Source organism: Capra hircus, chromosome 27 (assembly GCF_001704415.2).
Source record: "Capra hircus breed San Clemente chromosome 27, ASM170441v1, whole genome shotgun sequence".
In the NCBI taxonomy this organism is placed as follows: Eukaryota; Metazoa; Chordata; class Mammalia; order Artiodactyla; family Bovidae; genus Capra; species Capra hircus.
This window is the reverse complement of record NC_030834.1, coordinates 10,783,573-10,803,811: the sequence shown is the minus strand read 5'-3', so window position 1 is coordinate 10,803,811 and position 20,239 is coordinate 10,783,573. Positions and strand designations below refer to the sequence as shown.

General features: G+C 37.7%; 1 protein-coding gene across 1 annotated transcript in view; it reads right to left on the bottom strand.

Annotated features, from left to right (window-relative positions):
- The window catches only part of LOC108634067 (disintegrin and metalloproteinase domain-containing protein 18-like), an 85,829-nt gene that overhangs the window by 43,388 nt on the left and 22,202 nt on the right, over positions 1-20,239 (bottom strand). The window contains 4 exon segments of the mRNA XM_018041762.1: positions 2,382-2,463; positions 4,586-4,752; positions 5,205-5,276; positions 14,961-15,023. Coding sequence (XP_017897251.1) covers positions 2,382-2,463; positions 4,586-4,752; positions 5,205-5,276; positions 14,961-15,023 — 384 coding nt within the window.

Here is a 20,239-nt window from a genome sequence, read left to right as displayed (position 1 = left end):
ACAATGGAGTATTACTCAGCCATTAAAAAGAATACATTTGAATCAGTTCTAATGAGGTAGATGAAACTGGAGCCGATTATACAGAGTGAAGTAAGCCAGAATGAAAAACACCAATACAGTATACTAACGCATATATATGGAATTTAGAAAGATGGTAACGATAACCCTGTTTGTGAGACAGCAAAAGAGACAGATGTATAGAACAGACTTTTGGATTCTGTGGGAGAGGGAGAACGTGGGATGATTTGGGAAAATGGCATTGAAACATGCATAATATCATATAAGAAACGAATCACCAGGATCGATATAGGATACAGGATGCTTGGGTCTGGTGCACTGGGATGAACCTGAGGGATGGTACGACGAGGGAGGTGGGAGGGGGGTTCAGGATGGGGAACACGTGTACACCTGTGGTGGATTCATGTTGATGTATGGCAAAACCAATATAATATTGTAAAGTAAGAAAAAAAATAAATAAATGGTAAATGGTAAAACAAAAAAGAAAGTCCCTTGTACAGCAAGGAAGTCAAAACAGTTAATCCTAAAGGAAATAAATTCTGAATGGTCATTGGAAGGTCTGAGTGTGAAGTTGAAGTTCCAACACTTTGGCCACCTGATGCAAAGAGTCAACTCATTAGAAAAGACTCTGACCCTGGGAAAGATAGTAGGCAGGAGGAGAAGGGGACAAAAGAAGATGAGATGGTTGGATGGCATCACTGATTCCATGGAAATGAGTTTGAGCAAATTCTGGGAGATGGTGAAGGACAGGGAAGCCTGGCATGCTGCAGTTCCATGGGTTTGCAGAGTCAGATACGACTGAGTGACTGAGAAACAATCTTTGTATAATGATATATCATTTCTAGACTTATTGTGATAATCATTTTGAATAGTATAGAAATATTAAATTAATATTTTGTATAACAGAAACTAACATGGGGTGAAGTTAGTCACTTAGTCATGTCTGACTCTTTGTGAACCCGTGAACTGTAGCTCACCAGGCTCCTCTGTCCATGGAATTCTCCAGGCAAGAATACTGGAGCGGGTTGTCATTTCCTTCTCCAGGGCATCTTCCCAACCCAGGGATCAAACCCAGGTCTCCCACGTTGCAGGCAGACTCTTTATGAACTGAGCCACCAGGGAAGTCTACATAGGGATATAGGTCAATTATAATTCAAAACAAATAAACTAAAAACAGGGATTAGATTTATGGATACGGGGGGCAGAGCTTGAGAGGAGGGGAACTGGATGAAGGATATCCAAAGGTGTTGATACTCAGAAGAAGAACTGCTTTAACTAAATATGAAAATCAAGTAATGCAGGTAAAAAATGGCTTAAGGTCTTGAATAAACATCTATTTCTCCAGAGATGATGTACAAAACACCAAAAAGGATATGAAAAGGTGGCTCAATTATCACTAGTGATTGTAAAGCTACAGTCAAAACCAAAATGTGATATCACAGCATACCCCTTAAAATAATTACCAACCACAAAGAATAACAGCTGTTAATGAGGGTGGGATGAATAAAATATGAAATGTGAAATGCTGGTGGGATTATAAAATGGTGCAACCACTCTGGACCTCAGTATTATGAGTCTTCATAATATTAAAAATAGAAATACCATATGATCCAGCAAACCCACTTCTAGGTATATCTCCAAAATAACTGAAGCTACTATCTCACATAGATATCTGCATTCTCATCTCTCATGTTAGTTGTAGCATTATTCACAATCACCAAGATATGGAACCAAACTAAGTGGTTGCTAACATATGAATGCATAAAGAAAGTGTCTATATATACAAATGGATAATATGATATGATTTATATATGTATATGAGTAACATGAAATATTATTCAGCCATAAAAGAATGAAATCCTGCCATTTTCAAAAACATGGATGAAGCTGGATGTATTATTCAAAGGGAAATAAGCCAGACACAGAAAGACAAATATTGTATGGTCTACCATATTATACTCACAGAAGCAGAGAGGAGAATCGTGGTTGCCAGGGGGTGGAGGTACGGAAAGTGAGGCCTTATTGGCCAATGTGTATGAAGTTTCATTAAAGCAAGATAAAGATTCTATACATCTACATCACAACAATGCAGACAGACTTAACACTACTGCACAGTGAACATATAATGCTTAAGATGGTCAGTTTCACACAATGTGTATTTTAACAACATAAAAAATTTTTAAAATGACAATGTGAGGTTAAAAGTAAAAAATAAAGGACTGTATTAAAATATTAATTTAATAAGTTGTTAGATATACTATACACACTTTTGTTCTTAAAGAAGATATTAACTTTCAAAACATGATATAATTACTGAAGAGAAAGGAATAAAATGATATAATTACTGAAGAGAAGGGACATACCAGAGCAAGTCCTGCAGCAAACTTTGGATCACATGCCATTCTATGGTATGTTGCTCCTACATAATTAGGATGGTCCCTGTAACTAAAGAATAACATTTTCCTTGTGGATAAATGCACTTTAAATTATCAATAACTTAATGATGTTTAAGAATTAGATTCCTCAATAAAGCTGCTTTCTTTAATACATGAATATTGTGTATCATGTCTAATGCCTCAGCCATTTTGTAGTTGGGTAGTCTCCCCTGGTGCGTCCAAATTAAGTTCAAAAGTCAACTTTAACATTGTATGATGCACAGCTTAAAATCCAGCAGTGCCTCATCCTTCCAGAAATTAATCACCACTGCTGTCAACACTGGATGGACAAGGTTCTAAGACATAAAAGTCAAGATAGATTACTGCCATGAATTTGAATGTAGTAAAACCTCAGATCTAGTCCCTTAATCTATTTCTCACTTCCACTGTATAATCATAAGGGATTTGATTTAGGTCATACCTGAATGGTCTAGTGGTTTTCCCTACTTTCTTCAATTTAAGTCTGAATTTGGCAATAAGGAGTTCATGATCTGACAGAATGCTTATTTAACCTGCTTATGTACCTTATATGCAGAGTACATCCTGAGAAACTCTGGGCTGGAAGAAGCACAAGCTGGAATCAAGATTGCCGGGAGAAATATCAATAATCTCAGATATGCAGATGACACCACCCTTAGGGCAGAAAGTGAAGAAGAACTAAGAAGCCTCTTGATGAAAGTGAAAGAGGAGGGCGAAAAAGTTGGCTTAAAAAACGAAGATCATGGCATCTGGTCCCAACACTTCATGGGAAATAGATGGGGAAACAGTGGAAACAATGTCAGACTTTATTTTGGGGGGATCCAAAATCACTGCAGATGGTGATTGCAGCTGTGAAATTAAAAGACGCTTACTCCTTGGAAGAAAACTTGTGACCAACCTAGATAGAATATTGAAAAGCAGAGACTTTACTTTGCCAATAAAGGCCTATCTAGTCAGGCTATGGTTTTTCCAGTGGTCATGTATGGATGTGAGAGATGGACTGTGAAGAAAGAGGAGTGCTGAAGAACTGATGCTTTTGAACTGTGGTGTTGGAGAAGACTCTGGAGAGTCCCTTGGACTGCAAGGAAATCCAACCAGTCCATTCAAAAGGAGATCAGCCATGGGTGTTCTTTGGAAGGAATGATGCTAAAGCTGAAACTCCAGTACTTTGGCCACCTCATGTGAAGAGTTGACTCATTGGAAAAGATTCTGATGCTGGGAGGGATTGGGGGCAGGAAGAGAAGGGGACGACAGAGGATGAGATGGCTGGATGGTATCACCTACTCGATGGACGTTGAGTTTGAGTGAACTCCGGGAGTTAGTGATGGACAGGGAGGCCTGGCGTGCTGCAATTCATGGGGTCGCAAAGAGTCAGACACGACTGAGCGATTGAACTGAACTGAACTGAAAAGCTCAGATGGCAGAAAAAGTGTTGAATTGGAGGACAAAAGAGAGAATGTATGCAGCACAGTCATCAGGAAAAACAGAGATGGGATGCATTAAATGTCCACACACACGTTAATCCTTAGTTAAAGCTGCTCCTGAACCTCCATACCTGACCTTAAATTTCACAGAGACATCAGAGATTTATAGATATATCCATATTACTTAAGGCCTTTTGGAATCATGTTTTTGTTTTTTTCCATCCAAAATAATCAAATCAGCATATAGAAAGACTCTTGAAAGTTACAGTGGAAGCAGCTAAATAGCTACATCCTTAGGTCAGGAAAGACATTTCATAAGATCATCACATTACCATACTTATGTTTTCTAATGTAAGCAGATTTATATGGATTTGTTGCATTCTGTCAACCAATGTATGCTTTATTTAATGTTAAAATGCTGGTCTTGGTTATTTACCTCTGCGGAATTCTTTAAAACAATAGAGGCCCTATGTTGTCCCATGGCTTTACATATTTTCAGTTCTTTAAACTCAGAAGTAAGCAGACCACTCAGGATAATGGCCTACCATGGTTTAGTGTCTTACATTGAATCATCAGATTTTTATAGCTTTCATTCTGCCAACACAGTACTCTCATAGTCATTTTTTGAGCTATCTTTGTTATTCTAAATAATAAATTTTGTGTACAATTTTGATAGTTCACTTACAAATAGTTTGATAAACTTTATACCAATGAAAATAAATTACTTACATTAATAAGTATGCCAAATCATGGGAGCTTTGTAATAAGTTTTTTTCTCTCCAGGACACAAATCTTTGTAGCACTTCATGTGCATCCCCATCAGTTGAAATCTTATTTAGATCTGACCAGATCTCCAGAGAAGTTAATATAACAGACACTTGAAGCTGAGAATACATCTAAAAATAGGAGATTCATGATATATGGCTATAAGTAATCATAAATATAATACTATACATTTATATGCAATGCCAATTTTCTGATTAACTAAATTTTTTTTTCAGATGAAATTCACTGGTGGAAGAAGTTAGTTTCAAGGAGTATACATTTTATAAAGTTGCACATGCTGGACTTCACTGGTGGGCTGTAGTTAAGAATCTACTTTTCCCTGCAGGGGTCGTGGATTCCATTTCTGGTCCAGGAAGATCCCACATGCCGCAGAGGAACAAAGACCATGCATGGCAACTATTGAGCCAGAGAGGCACAAGGGATAAACCCACGTGCCACAACTGAGGACCATTGCAGCCAAGTAAGTACATGAGCATTTTCAAAAGTGCACATGCTAGTTATTCAAACAATGCTACTATATTTACATGAATGCTTCTTATTTAAATCAAACATAAATACTCACAGTGTTGATTAGACTAAAAACATAGATAATCTTCTCAGATGCAAGTGTCACTTCAGAACCCATATAATCATACTGAAAGGCAAATTTTATATTTTAATCATCAGTGAAAATGACTAAACTACCACATTTCAATGGATATAAAAATGTTAAAATAATGCAGCATGCAAACAAAAAGACAAAATTATAATTAAGACTTAATGAGTACTAATAAGTTCTAGACTTAAACCTAGGGACTTTATATTTTAGACTTTATGTCACTCAGTCGTGTTCAACTCTTTGCCACCCCATGGACTGTAGCCCACCAGGCTCGACCCCATGGACTGTAGCCCACCAGGCTCCTCCATCCATGGGATTCTCCAGGCAAGAATACTGGAGTGGGTTGCCATTTCCCTCTCCATTCTTCCATAGGGACATTATATAGCAACCAATAATATAAAATAAGGCTTCCCAACTGGCTCAGTACTAAAGAATCCACCTGCCAATGCAAGAGATGTGGGTTTAATCCCTGGGTCAGGAAGATCCCCTGCAGAGGGAAATGGCAACTCATCCCAGCATTCCTGCCTGGGAAATCCCAAGGACAGAGGAGCCTGAGGAGGCTACGGTCCACGGGGTTGCAAAACAGTTGGATATGACTTAGTGACTGACTAAACAACAATAACAATATTAAAATGAATGGTGATGATTATATTCCTCTTTACACATGCAGTTATTTAGGATCAAAAGTTACGATTCCAAGATTGCATAATTAATAAGGGTTCCTTTTTATTCACATCCTTGGCATCAATTGTTATTTGTGGCTTATTTGACTATACCCATTCTGATAAGTGTGAAGTGATATCTTTTAGTAGTTCTGATTGCATTTCAGAGATGTTGAACATCTTTTCTGTGCTTATTAACCATCTGTAGGTCTTCCTTGAAAAACTGTTCCGTTCTCTTGCACGCTTTTATTTATTTATTTTGTATATACGTCCTTTTATATTTCTTTAAAATTCATTTATTTTAAATGGAGGCTAATTACTTTACAATATTGCACACTTTTAAATTGGGTTGTTTTTGATATTCAGTTGTATTAACTGTTTATATAGTTTGGATATTAACCCTTTATCAGTCGTAATTGGCAACTACTCTTTTCCCATTCTACAGGCTGTCTTTTCATTTGTTTATGGTTTCCTTTGCTGTGCAAAAGCTTTTAAGTAGTTACTATTTGCTTATTTTTCCTTTCACTTTCTTTGCCTGAGGAGACAGATAAAATCACACTGTTATGATTAGTGACTGAGAGTGTTCTGCCTATATTTTCTTCCAGGAGTAATATGGTTTCCTGTCTTACATTAAGTCTTTACTTCATTTTGAATTTATTTTTGTATATGGTGTGAGAAAATGTTCTACTTTCAGTCCCACATACATAGGTGTCTTGTTTTCCCAGCATCACTTATTTTCAGGACTGCTTTTTGCTTCAATGTATAGTCTTACCTCCTTTGTTGTAGATTAATTGACCATAAGTGCATGCTTTTATATCTGGGCTCTTTATTCAATTCCATAGACCTGTGTGTCTGTGTTTATTCTTGTATCATACAATTTTGATTACTGCAGCTTAGTGGTATAGTCTAAAGTCATAGACTGTGATACTTTCTTCTATTATTTCTCAATATTGAGTTGGCTATTTGGGGGTCTTTCATGTTTCCATACAAATTTTAGGGTTACTTGTTCTAGTTTCATGAAAAATGCCATTGGTATTTTGACACGGATTACACTTAATCCTTAAATAGCCTTGGGAGTATGGGCACTTCAACAACAGGAATTCCTGAGATCTATGAAAACAGTGTGTCTTTCCATCTGTTTAGGTACAAGTCTTTTACTTCTTTAGATTTTTTCCTAGGTATTATTCTTTTTGATGCAATAGTAAAGGAGATAGTCTTCTTAATTTCTCCTTCTGACAGTTCATTGTTAGGAGACAGAAATGCAACAAGTTTCTGTGTGTTAATTTTGCATCCAGCATCTTTACGAATACATTGATTAGTTCTAGTAGTTTTTGGTGTTGTCTTTAGGATTTTCTGGAGAAGGAAATGGTAACCCCCTCCAGTACTCTTGCCTGGAAAATCCCATGGACGGAGGAGCCTGGTAGGCTACAGTTCATAGGGGCACAAAGAGTTGGACATGACTGAACAACTTGACTTCTTTTCACTTTAGGATTTTCTATGTATAGTATCATATCATCTGAAAACATTGACTATTATGTTTCTTCCTTCCCAAGTTGGATTCTATTTCCTTTTCTTTACTGATTACTAAGGCAAGGATTTCCAGCACTATGTTGAATAAAATTTGCAGGCGAGGACATTCTTGTATTGTTCCTTATCTTCAAGGAAGTGCTTTCAGCTTTTCACCATTAAGTATGATATTAGGTGTGGGTTTGTCATATATGAGCTATATTATGTTGAGGACCATTCTCTTTATGCCTCTTTTCTGTAGAGTTTTTATCATAAAGGGAAGATGAATTTTGTAAAAATCTTTTTCAGTATCTACTGAGATGATCAGATGGTTATTATGTGCCTGTTGGCCATCTGTAGGTGTACCACATTAATTTTTTTGTGGATACTGAAAAACTGTTGCATCTCTGGGATAAATTCCACTAAACTGTGGTGTATGATCCTTTTAATATACTGTTGAAACTGGTTTGCTAACATTTTGTTGAGAATTTTTGTATCTATGTTTATCAGTGGTATTGGCTTGCTCTTTCCTTTGTTAAAAAAGATTTATTTGTGGTTATGTTGAATCTTCATTGCTATGTATGGAGTTTCTCTGCAGTGCATAGGCTTCTGATTATGGTGGCTTCTCTTGTTACAGAGCATAGGCTCTCAGCCAGCAGGCTTCAGTAGTTGCAGGATGTGGGCTCAGTAGGTGAGGCTTGCTGGCTTAGTTGCTCCAAGACATGGGATGGTCCCAGAGCAGGGACTGAACACATGTTCCCTGCATTGGCAGGTGAATTCTTATCCATGAAGTACCAGTAACCATTCAATATCACAGTAATCCAAGCCTATGCCCCAACCAATAATGCTGAAGAAGCTGAAGTTGAAGACCTACAAGACCTTCTACAACTGACACCCCAAAATGATATCCTTTTCATTATAGGAGACTGGAATGTAAAAGTAGGAAGTTAAGAGATAGCTGGAGTAACAGGCAAATTTGGACTTGGAGTACAAAACAAAGTAGGGCAAAGGCTAACAGAGTTTTGCCAAAGAACACACAGGTCATAGCAAATACCCTCTTCCAACATAAAAGAAGAATCAACACATGGACATCACCAGATGGTCAATACCAAAATCAGATTGATTATATTCTATGCAGCCAAACATGGAGAAGCTCTATACAGTCAGAAAAAACAAGACTGGGAGCTGACTGTGGCTCAGATCATGAACTCCTTGTTGCCAAATTCAGACTTAAATTTTAGAAAGTAGGGAAAACCACCAGACCATTCATGTATGACCTAAATCAAATCTCTTATGATTATACAGTGGAAGTGACAAATAGATTCAAGGGATTATATCTGATAGAGAAAGTGCCTAGAGAACTAGGGATAGAGGCTTGTGAAATCGGACAGGAAGCAGTGATTAAGACCATCCCCAAGAAGAAGAAATGCAAAAAGGCAAATGGTTGTCTGAGAAGGCCTTACAAATAGCTATGAAAAGAAGAGAAGCAAAAAGCAAAGGAGAAAAGGAAAGATATACCCATTTGAATGCAGAGTTCCAAAAAGAATAGCAAGGAGAGATAAGAAAACCTTCCTCAGTGATCAATGCAAAGAAAAAAGAGGAAAACAACAGAATGGGAAAGACTAGATAGAGGTCTCTTCTTGAAAATTAGAGATACCAAGGGAACATTTCATGCAAAGATGGGCATAATAAAGGACAGCAATGGTATGGACCTAAGAGAAGCAGAGATATTAAGAAGAGGTGGCAAGAATACACAGAAGAACTCTACTAAACAGATCTTCATGACCAAGATAATCACGATGGTGTGATCACTCACCTAGAGCCAGAAATCCTGGAATGTGAAGTCAAGTGGGCTTTAGAAAGCATCACTATGAACAAAGCTAGTGGAGGTGATGGAATTCCAGTTGAGCTACTTCAAGTCCTAAAAGATGATGCTGTGAAAGTGCTACACTCAATACGCCAGCAAATTTGGAAAACTCAGCAGTGGCCACAGGACTGGAAAAGGCCCGTTTTCATTCCAATCCCAAAGAAAGCCAATGCCAAAGAATGCTGAGACTACCGCACAATTGTACTCATCTCTCACACTAGTAAAGTAAAGCTCAAAATTCTCCAGGCCAGGCTTCAACAGTACATGAACCATGAACTTCCAGAGGTTCAAGCTGGTTTTAGAGAAGGCAGAGGAACCAGAGATCAAACTACCAACATCCGCTGATCATCGAAAAAGCAAGAGTTCCGGAAAAACATCTATTTCTGCTTTATTGACTATGCCAAAGCCTTTGACTGTGTGGATCACAATAAACTGTGGAAAATTCTGAAAGAGATGGGATTACCAGGCCACCTGACTTGCCTCCTGAGAAATCTGTATGCAACTTAAGGTGCAACAATTAGAACTGGACTTGGAACAACAGACTGGTTCCAAATCAGGAAAGGAGTACATCAAGGTTGCATATTGTCACCCTGCTTATTTAACTTATATGCAGACTAAGTAAGTAAGTGAAGTTGCTCAGTCATGTCTGACTCTTTGCGACCCCGTGGACTGTAGCCTGCCAGGCTCCTCTGTCCATGGGATTCTCCAGGCAAGAATACTGGAGTGGGTTACCATTTCCTTCTTGTGAAATGCCAGCCTGGATGAAGCACAAGCTGGAATCAAGATTGCCAGGGGAAATATCAATAATCTCAGATATGCAGATAAAACTACCCTAATGGCAGAAAGCGAAGAAGAACTAAAGAGCCTCCTGATGAAAGTGAAAGAGGAGAGCAAAAAAGTTGGTTTGAAACTCAACATTCAAAAAACTAAGAGCATGGCTTCCAGTCCCATCACTCTTGGCAAATAGATGGGAAACAATGGAAACAGTGAAAGACTTTATCGGTTTGGGCTCCAAAATCACTGCAGATGGTGACTGCAGCCATGAAATTAAGATGCTTGCTCATTGGAAGGAAAGCTATGATCAACCTAGACAGTGTATTAAAAACCAGAGGCATTACTAGCAAAGTCCATTTAGTCAAAGCTATGGTTTTTCCAATAGTCATCAATGGAGGTGAAAGTTGGACTAGAAAGAAAGCTGAGTGCCAAAGAATTGATGCTTTTGAACTGTGGTGCTGGAAAAGACTCTTGAAAGTCCCTTGGACTGCAAGGAGATCCAACCAGTCTATTCTGAAGGAGATCAGCCCTGAATATTTATTGGAAGGACTGATGCTGAAGCTGAAACTCCAAATCTTTGGCCACCTGATGTGAAGAACTGACTCACTAGAAAAGACCCTGATGCTGGGAAAGATTGAAGATGGGAGGAGAAGGGCACGATAGGGGATGAGATGGTTGGATGGCATCACTGACTAGATGGACATGAGTTTGAGTAAGCTTCGGTCATTGGTGATGGACAGGGAAGCCTGGAGTTCTGTAGTCCATAATGTCACAAAGATTTGGACATGACTGAGTGACTGAACTGAACTGAACTGAACTGAATTACCAGGGAGTCCCTGCAATTTCGTTTTCTTTTTAGGATATCTTTTCCTGACTTTCCTGTCAGGTTGATGCTGTCCCCAGAGAATAAGTTCAGAATCGTTCCATCCTCTGCAATTTTTTGGAATAGTTTGAGTAGGATAGATGCTAACTCTACTCTTAAATATTTGGGGAAATTCACCCAAATTCATAAAGCCATGAACGTTTGATTTTGGGGAGTTCTATAATTGCAGATTCAATTTCATTACTTGTGATTATTCTGTTCACATTTTGTATTTCTTCTTGGTTCAGTCTTGGGAGATTGTACATTTTTATGAATTTTCCTACGTCTTCCAAGTTGTACATGTTATTGGTGTATAGTTGTTCAGAGTAGTCTCTCATGATCTTTTATATTTCTTGGTGTTTGTTGTAACATCTGCTCTTTCATTTCTGGTTGTATTCACTTGGGACCTCTCTTCTTTTTCCTTATTAGTCTGCCTCTTTTCTATTCTTCTCTTAGTACCTATTTCATTAGTTTCAGTTCTGTTATTTATGATTTCTATCCTTCTACTAATTTTGAGTTTTATTTGTTTTTTTACTAATTCCCTTAGGTGTAAGGTTAGGTCGTTTATCTGAGACTTTTCTTGTTTCCTGAGATAAGCCTGTATCAAAACCTGTGTCAAAAACTTCTCTCTTAGAAATGCTTTTGTTGTATCTAAGATTTACGGATGGTTGTGTTTTCTTTTCATTTGTCTCCAGGCAGAGATTAGATTTTGTGGTGACCCACTGACTATTAAGCAGTACATTGCTTAGCCTCTATGTGTTTAGTTTTTTTTTTTTTTTTTTGGAATATATTTCTTGTAGTTCATTTCTAGTCTCATTGTACGTGTTCAGAAACGATGCTTGTCATGATTTCTGAAATTCACCAAGGCTGGCTTTATAGGCTGGCATGTGACCTGCTCTGTAGACTGTGCCATGTGCAGCTGGAAACATCTGCAACCTGCATTTTTCAGATGGAATGTTCCATATACATAGAATGTGTCATGTAAGGCTTTTGGTTTCTTAATGATTTTCTGTCTGGATGATCTGTCCATTGATGTAAGTGAGGTGCTAAATTGCCTACTGTTATTGAGTTACTGTTAATTTCCCCTTTTATGTCCATTAATATTTACTTTATGGTTCTGGATGCTTCTATGCTGGGTGCACAGATATTTACATTTGTTATACCTTCTTATTGGGTTGATGCCTATCATTATGTAGTGTCCTTGTCTCTTGTAACAACCTGTTTTTCAAACCTATTTTGTTAGATATAAGTATTGGTACTCTGACTTTTTTTCGATTTCCTTTTGCATGGGATACCTTTTTCCATTCCCTCACTTTCTGTCTGTGAGTCTTTAGATCTGAAGTGAGTTGTTTTTTGGCAGTGCATATATGAGTCTTGTTATGTATCCATTTAACTACTCTATTTCTTTTTTCTTGGAGCATTTAGTTCATTTCCGTTTAAAGCAATTGTTGATATGTGCGTTCACATTTCCATTTTGTGCATTGCTTTGGATTTCTTTCTGTATGTCCTTTTTGTTCCTTTCTTTTTCTTTTGTTCCCTTCTCATATGATTTGATGGCTACCTTAATATTATATTTGGGTATCTTTTACTTTTCTTGTGTGTATATAGTATACATTTTTCTTTTGCAGTTACCATGATGTTTTTATGTATCAATCTATACATACACATACGTATTTATATATGATTAAGTTGCTGATCTCTTAATTTCAAATACATTTTTAACAACCATGTATGTATATTCTTCTCCCCTCACAATTACTGCTTTTAATATCTTATTTTACATCTAATTTAAGTATCTCCTAACCCCTTATTGTAGATATAGATGCTTTTGTTAAAAGACAACATTCTTCCTACCTTCCTTCTAGCTTTGCATACGAGATGATTTCCTACATTTACTGTATGTTTGCTCCTACTAGTGATCTTTTCCTTTCTTAATTTTTGTATTTCCAGTTTTGGACTTTTTGTTTCTTAGTAAAACTGCTTTAACATTTCTTGTAATGCTAGTTCCTGAACTCTTTTGAGTTTTACTTGCCTATAAAGATTTTGATCTCTAAATCAAATTTGAAGAGCCTTGCTGGATAGAGTATTCTTGGCTGTAGATTTTTCACTTTCAACATGTTAAATACAGGGTGCCTCTCCCTTCTGGACTGCAGAGTTTCTGCTGAAAAGTCAGCTGATAGCTCTAAGGATATTCCTTTTGCTGTTTTCTTTTCCTGCCTTCACTGTCCTCTTTTCATCTTTAACTTTTGTCATTTTAATTACTCTCTCTCTCTTCTCCTTCTGGGGGGCCTATAATGTACATATTAATGTGCTTAATGTTGTCCCAGAGCTCTCTTTCAAGGTTCTCATTTCTTGTCATTCTTTCTGTTTTCTGTTCAACATCAGTACTTGCCATCACACTGCCTTCCAGCTCACTGATCCATCCTTCTGTATCATCTAGTCTACTATTGGTACCTCCACGTGTATTTTTCATTTCAGTGTTGTATTCTTCATCTTTGTTTGGTCATTCTTCATATTAATATTTTCTTGCTCTGTGTATGCATTCTTCTTCTGAGGTTTTTGATTGTCTTTACAAGCACTACCCTAACCTCTTTCTCGAGTAGGTTGCCTATCTCCATTTCACTTAAACATTCTTTTCGGCTTTTTACTTATTGCTTCATCTGGAACATGTCTGCCTAAGTATTGGCATTTGTATGTACCTGGTAGATTGGTTGTGCTTCTTAATGCTGGAAATGTGGCCTTTTGCAGGCACTATGTGTTTCAGCAGCTGACTCAACTTTCATCACCTTTGGTGTATACTCTAGTGGCTTCCCCTGTGTGGCTGTGTGGGTCTTTCTGTTGCTGAAGGCTGAGTAGGTGAGACATCTGTTAGTCTTGTTTGGCCCCTGGTCCAGTTGGTTGGCAGTTCTGCCTCATGCATTTGCTGCCAGGTGCTGGTTGGCAGGACAAGGTCGTAAGGCAGCTGACTGTGAAACTCCAGGGAGCTCTGGGATAGTGCTGGCTCAGTGCTGTATGGAGTAAAGATGCAGAACATTCCAAGGCTATAGCACTTCCACTGCTGAGTGAAGCCTGGTCCTGGGGCTAGTGCCTAGCTATTGATAGGCAGAGCTGGGGCCTGGAGCCTGGTTGTAGGGCCCAGGGATCCCAGAACTGATGTCATCATTTTCTATTATTGCTTTTATAAAAATTATTTAAAGATTTGAAAATTTCATTTTATGCAAAAATTTTAGAACATCATGACACTTACTGGCTTATACAAAATTACTTGTAATAATGGACAAAACAGGTTTTTTTAAAAAAAAAAACAAAAACTTATTGCCTGTAAGTTTTTGCTAAAACTAATTGTTTAAATGAAAAGTTCAAAAATCAAATGTGTTCCTATGTATTCTTCTTCTCCCTTTACAATTTACTAGATATTTACCCAGTGTGTCCTACAGAATGTTTACCTTCAAATTATAGCCTCCCTCTCAGCAACATTACGTTTTTCATAGTTAATTAGCAGTAAACTTTTTAGCATTAAATAATGTCCCAGTCTGTATGTACCACAACTTATCCCCTCACTTATTAAAGAAAATCTATGTTCTTTCCAAGTTTTATAAATATGAATAAAACTACTATAGACATTTACAAAATGAGTATTTCCACCAGAATACCCAAGCAATTACACAACACAAAATATTCTTATAAAAGATTATGTTTAATAGAAGGATCTTCTTCAATTTAATAATAAAACACTTTAAAATGAAAATTGACTTAAGGCAGTGTTTTGCCACAATTTGGGGGTGAACCAGAAATATATGCAACTAGTTATAATCCAATAGATTACTGGATCTCCCCTTAAATATAAAATTTTACATTAGTTCTAATAAATATTGTTACTGATCCTCTTATGTCGTTGGAAAGCCAACTGATAATGTGTCTTTATGTCCTGTCACACTGATACATATATTTTGAACAGATTAATGTATTTCTGCATTGCAAAGATTATCTTTATATTCCTTTTCAATTTAAATAAAAGAGTATAAGGAAAATGTATCAATAATGCTTACCAAAGCTTTATCAATAATGACACGTATTTTCAGAACTCTTTTCAACAGCACACCTGAATCTTTCTGCAAAACAGAGGACAAGAATTGAATAAAACATTAAAAAAATCTTATCTTGTTTGCAATTATCAGGTACATTATATAATTTTATATATAGATACACACACACACAGGTATAGCTATGTAGCTAGGTAGATAGATAGATTATAGGTACAGATGCAAACATGTAGAGATATAATTACAAGAAATATAAGGATCAATGCCCATTGAGTAAATAATCTGGGAGATGTTGCATAACCATCTTGAGGACAAATCAGAAGCTTTTGCCTTATACTCTTGATAATTAGAATCCTCAAAAAAAGTTACTGAAATGAGGGAGGATTCTTGTTTCTTTCCCCTCAAAAACTTCTTCTAGGTCCCTAATTTAACCTTCAAGCTAAACAAATTCCCATCAACTTACCCCCAAATGTCGGTCTATTTTATCATCATTTTTGTACTTGAAATTATTTACCATGGCCTACTCTCAATAAAATGCATGTATTTTAAGAACACAGTTACACGAACTGGTAGCAATGTATACAACCATGCATCCATTACTATCAGTAAAATAAAGAATGTTTCCATTACCTTATAAAGTTAATAGCCTATAAGGTTCAAGGTAACCAGTGACCTACTTTCTCTCACCATAGGTTACAATAATTTACCCTAGAAGTTTATATAAGTGAAATCGTATGATATGTCTTCTTCTATATCTGGTTTCTTTAACTCAGCACTTGTCCGTGTTGCTGTGATTATTGGTAATTCATTTGTTTTTGTTGTTACCAAGTGTGAGATTTTAGAAACATAGAATAATTTGTTAATATATTTAACCTTTGATGACCATTTGGATTGTTTAAACATCTTAGCTGTTGTAAATGATGTAGATGTGAATATCCATGTACAGGTTTTTGAATAGTTATAGTCTTTCATTTTTCTCGGTTCAATGTTTAGAACTGGAAAATCTGATTCACGATACTTGTATATGTATATAGAAATATAAAAATTTGATAGTTTTCTAAAGTTATTAGGTTGGTTAAAATGTTTGTTCAGGTCTTTTCATTACATCAAATAGAAAAATCTGAACAGATCTTTTGGCCAACTCAATAGTTTGATCATTCTGCATTTTTTGCCAAGAACTAATGTCAACTGTTCCACACTCTTTCTTTCATTTGGTATTGTCATTCTTTTGCATTGCATCCATTCCTGTCAGTATGTGCTGAGAACTCATTGAGATTTTCATTTGCAGTTCCTGTATGATTAATGATGTTGAACATCTTTTCACAGTCTTATGGCTCATTAATCCCCTACTAGAAATTTTGTTTGGTTTGACACTTAAGTTTACCCTCTAATTCAATCATCTAGAATAAGGATTTCCATGTGGAAATCCAATCTTCTTACATATTTGACGAAGATGTCATTTTTTACTTTCCAAAGACCTTAGCATCTTTGCTCATAACCGTTTGGGCAAGAGCCCATGGCTATACCTCTCCTCTATGGTATTCCACTGTTCCACACATAGGCAAAACACTCTCAGACATAAATCACAGCAGGATCCTCTATGATCCACCTCCCAGAATTCTGGAAATAAAAGCAAAAATAAACAAATGGGATCTAATTAAAATTAAAAGCTTCTGCACAACAAAGGAAAATATAAGCAAGGTGAAAAGACAGCCTTCTAAATGGGAGAAAATAATAGCAAATGAAGCAACTGACAAACAACTAATCTCAAAAATATACAAGCAACTCCTGCAGCTCAATTCCAGAAAAATAAACGACCCAATCAAAAAATGGGCCGAAGAACTAAATAGACATTTCTCCAAAGAAGACATACGGATGGCTAACAAACACATGAAAAGATGCTCAACATCACTCATTATTAGAGAAATGCAAATCAAAACCACAATGAGGTACCACTTCACACCAGTCAGAATGGCTGCGATCCAAAAATCTGCAAGCAATAAATGCTGGAGAGGGTGTGGAGAAAAGGGAACCCTCCTACACTGTTGGTGGGAATGCAAACTAGTACAGCCACTATGGAGAACAGTGTGGAGATTCCTTAAAAAATTGCAAATAGAACTACCTTATGACCCAGCAATCCCACTGCTGGGCATACACACCGAGGAAACCAGAATTGAAAGAGACACATGTACCCCAATGTTCATCGCAGCACTGTTTATAATAGCTAGGACATGGAAACAACCTAGATGTCCATCAGCAGATGAATGGATAAGAAAGCGGTGGTACATATACACAATGGAGTATTACTCAGCCGTTAAAAAGAATTCATTTGAATCAGTTCTGATGAGATGGATGAAACTGGAGCCGATTATACAGAGTGAAGTAAGCCAGAAAGAAAAACACCAATAAAGTATACTAACACATATATATGGAATTTAGGAAGATGGCAATGACGACCCTGTATGCAAGACAGGGAAAGAGAGACAGATGTGTATAATGGACTTTTGGACTCAGAGGGAGAGGGTGGGATGATTTGGGAGAATGACATTCTAACATGTATACTATCATGTAAGAATTGAATCGCCAGTCTATGTCTGATGCAGGATACAGCATGCTTGGAGCTGGTGCATGGGGATGACCCAGAGAGATGTTATGGGGAGGGAGGTGGGAGGGGGGTTCATGTTTGGGAACGCATGTAAGAATTAAAGATTTTAAAATTAAAAAAATAAATAAATAAAAAATAAAACATTAAAAAAAAAATAAACCAATACCACAGCATGTATCTCCAGAGCAGAGGTCAGCAAACTATAGCCTATGGTATACCCTCCTCAGTTCAGTTCAGTTCCTCAGTCGTGTCCGACCCTTTGGACCCCATGAACTGCAGCACGACAGTCCTCCCTGTCCACAACCAACTCCTGGAGTTTACCCAAATTCATGTCCATTGAGTCAGTGCTGCCATCCAACCATCTTATCCTCTGTCATCCCCTTCTCATCCTGCCTTCAATCTTTCCCAGTTTCGGGGTCTTTTCTAATGAGTCAGCTCTTTGCAACAGGTGGCCAAAGTATTGGAGTTTCAGCTTCAACATCAGTCCTTCCAATGAACACGCAGGACCGATTTCCTTTAGGATTAACTGGCTGGATGTCCTTGCAGTCCAAGGGACTCTCAAGAGTCTACTCCAACACCACAGTTCAAAAGCATCAATCCTGCCATGCTCAGCGTTGAATATAACATTCAGTTCAGTTTGGTCGCTAAGTCATGTCTGACTCTTTGCGACCTCATGAATTGCATCATGCCAGGCCTTCCTGTCCATCACCAACTTCCGGAGTTCACCCAAACTCATGTCCATTGAGTTGGTGATGCCATCTAGCCATCTCATCCTCTGTTGTCCCCTTCTCCTACTGCCCCCAATCCCTCCCAGCATCAGTCTTCCCCAATGAGTCAGCTCTTCGTATGAGGTGGCTAAAGTATTGGAGTTTCAGCTTCAACATCAGTCATTCCAAAGAACACCCAGGACTGATCTTTAGAATGGACTGGTTGGAACTCTTTGCAGTCCAAGGGACTCTCAAGAGTCTTCTCCAACACCACAGTTCAAAAGCATCAATTCTTCAGCAATTAGCTTTCTTCACAGTCCAACTCTCACATCCATACAGGACCACTGGAAAAACCATAGTCTTGACTAGACAGACCTTTGTTGGCAAAGTAATGTCTCTGCTTTTCAATATGCTATCTAGGTTGGTCATAACTTTCTTTCCAAGGAGTGAGTGTCTTTTAGTTTCATGGCTGCTATTACCATCTACAGTGATTTTGGAGACCCCCAAAATAAAATCTGACACTGTTTCCCATCTATTTGCCAGGAAATGATGGGACAAGATGCCATAATCTTAGTTTTCTGACTGTTGAATTTTAAACCTACTTTTTCACACTCCTCTTTCACTTTCATCAAAGGGCCTTTTAGTTCCTCTTCACTTTCTGTCATAAGGGTTGTGTCATCTGCATATCTGAGGTTACTGATATTTCTCCCGGCAATCTGATTCCAGCTTGTGTTTCTTCTAGCCCAGCGTTTCTCATGATGTACCCTGCATACAAGTTAAATGAGCAGGGTGACAATATAGAGCCTTGACGTACTCCTTTTCCTGTTTGGAATCAGTCTGTTGTTCCATGTCCAGTTCCAACTGTTGCTTCCTGACCTGCATATAGGTTTCTCAAGAGGCAGGTCAGGTGGTCTGGTATTCCCATCTCTTTCAGAATTTTCCACAGTTTATTGTAATCCACAAGGTCAAAGGTTTTGGCATAGTCAATAAAGCAGAAATAGATATTTTTCTGGAACTCACTCACTTGCCAGCAGATGTTGGCAATTTGATCTCTGATTCCTCTGCTTTTCTAAAACCAGTTTCAACATCTGAAAATTCACAGTTCATGTATTGCTGAAGCCTGGCTTGGAGAATTTTGAGTATTACTTTACTAGCATGTGAGATGAGTGCAATTGTGCGGTAGTTTGAGCATTCTTTGGCAATGCCTTTCTTTGGGATTGGAATGCAAACGGACCTTTTCCAGTCCTGTGGCCACTGCTGAGTTTTCCAAATTTGCTGGCATATTGAGTGCAGCACTTTCACAGCATCATCTTTCAGGATTTGAAATAGCTCAACTGGAATTCCTTCACATCCACTAGCATTGTTTGCAGTGATGCTTTCTAAGGCTCATTTGACTTCACATTCCAGGATGTCTGGGGCTAGGTGAGTGATGACAGCATTGTAATTATCTTGGTTGTGAAGATCTTTTTTGTACAGTTCTTCTGTGTATTCTTTCTTGCCACCTCTTCTTAATATCTTCTGCTTCTGTTAGGTCAATACCATTTCTGTCCTTTATCGAGCCCATCTTTGCATGAAATGTTCCCTTGGTATCTCTAATTTTCTTGAAGAGATCTCTAGTCTTTCCCATTCTGTTGTTTTCCTCGATTTCTTTGCATTGATCGCTGAAGAAGGCTTTCTTATCTCTTCCTGCTATTCTAGGGAACTCTGCATTCAGATACTCGTAAATGTTTCCATTTCTCCTTTGCTTTTCGCTTCTCTTCTTTTGACAGCTATTTGTAAGACCTCCCTAGACAGCCATTTTGCTTTCTTGCATTTTTTTTCCATGGGGATGGTCTTGATCCCTGTCTCCTGTACAATGTCATGAACCTCCGTCCATATATCATCAGGCACTCTATCAGATCTAGTCCCTTAAATCTATTTCTCACTTCTACTGTATAATCATAAGGGATTTGTTAAGTCATACCTGAATGGTC